Here is a 1,363-nt window from a genome sequence, read left to right as displayed (position 1 = left end):
TACGGGCTCGATGACCCAGACGGGTCCAACGAACCAAATGGGCCTAACGACTCGATCATGCCTGACGATCCAAACAGGCTAGAGGATCCAATTGGGTCGACTATCCGGCTAGGCCTGACGATCCGAACGAGTCAAACGAATCGGATAGGCTCGATAACCCAGATGGGCCCGACGACTAGGACGGGCTCGACGACATGATGACCAGGACAAGCCCAACGACCCAAATAGGCTTGACGATCTAGATGGGCTCAATGACACGGACGGGCCCGACGACCGAGACGGGCGTGACAACCCATACGACTAGGACAGGTCTGATGAATAGGCGGGTCCAACGACCTAGACGAGCGTAACGACCCATACGACTCGGATGGGCCCGACGACACGGACGAACCAGACGACCCAAACAAGCCTGATGACCTGAACATGCTAGACGACCCGGATGGGCCCGACAACCCGGACGTGCCAAACAACTCTGACGAGAAAGACTATCCAGACAGGCCCGATGATTCGGATGAGACCGATAATCCAAATGAGACTAACGACCATAATGGGCACGACAATCAAGATAAACCTGATGACTTGGCCATGCCCAACGACCCGGACATGCCTGACGACCCATGCGGGCCCATCGATATGAACCCTTCGGACCTGTCCGAGTCGTTGCGCCCTTCCAGGTCATTAGGCTCGTCCGAGTCGTTGTTCCCTTCCAAGTCGTTGGGCCCATCTGGGTTGTCTGGCTCGACCGTGTCGTCAAGCCCATTTGGATCGTATCCGGGTCATCAGGCCCTTCTAGGTCATTGGGCCCATTCGGGTCATCGGATCCGTCCGGGTCGTTCGGATAGTCGTGCTCATCCAAGTCGTCGGATCCGGCCCGGTCGTCAGGCCCGTCTGTGTCAACGAGGTTGTTTGGATCGTCGAGCTTGTCTGAGTTGTCGGGCCTGTTCAGGTCCTTAGACCCGTCCATGTCGTCGGGCCCTTTCGGGTAGTTGGGCTTGTTTGGCTCGTCGAACTTGTCTAGATTGTCGAGCCCGTTAGGGTCATTAGGTCCGTTCGGATCGTCTAGCCTGTCCGTGTCGTCTAGCCCGTCTGGGTCGTCGGGCCCGTCCGAGTCATCGGGCATATTCGCGTCGTCGGGCCCGTTCGCGTCGTCCAGCCCCTCCGCTCGTTCTGGTTATCGTACCCGTTTGGATTGTTGGGATCGTCTCGATCATTAGGCCTATTCAAATTGTCGGGCCCGTCAGGGTCGTCGGTCTCGTCCTTTTCATCAGGGTTGTTCCGCCCGTTCAGATCGTCGTGCTTGTTCGGGTCGTTGGGTTCGCTTAGATCGTCAGGCCTGTCCTGGTCGTTGTGCCCGTCCGGATCA

At 57.8% G+C, this 1,363-nt stretch overlaps 1 protein-coding gene across 1 annotated transcript; it reads right to left on the bottom strand.

Annotated features, from left to right (window-relative positions):
• Window positions 1-535: 535 nt before the first annotated feature.
• On the bottom strand, window positions 536-1,120 carry LOC114187781 (sporozoite surface protein 2-like). Its single transcript, XM_028076150.1, has one exon. It carries the CDS (start codon window positions 1,118-1,120, stop codon window positions 536-538), a length of 585 nt encoding a protein of 194 aa, XP_027931951.1.
• Window positions 1,121-1,363: the final 243 nt, after the last annotated feature.

Source organism: Vigna unguiculata, chromosome 6 (assembly GCF_004118075.2).
Source record: "Vigna unguiculata cultivar IT97K-499-35 chromosome 6, ASM411807v1, whole genome shotgun sequence".
In the NCBI taxonomy this organism is placed as follows: domain Eukaryota; kingdom Viridiplantae; phylum Streptophyta; class Magnoliopsida; order Fabales; family Fabaceae; genus Vigna; species Vigna unguiculata.
The sequence above is the reverse complement of the archived record's forward strand: the minus strand, read 5'-3'. Positions and strand labels throughout refer to the sequence as shown.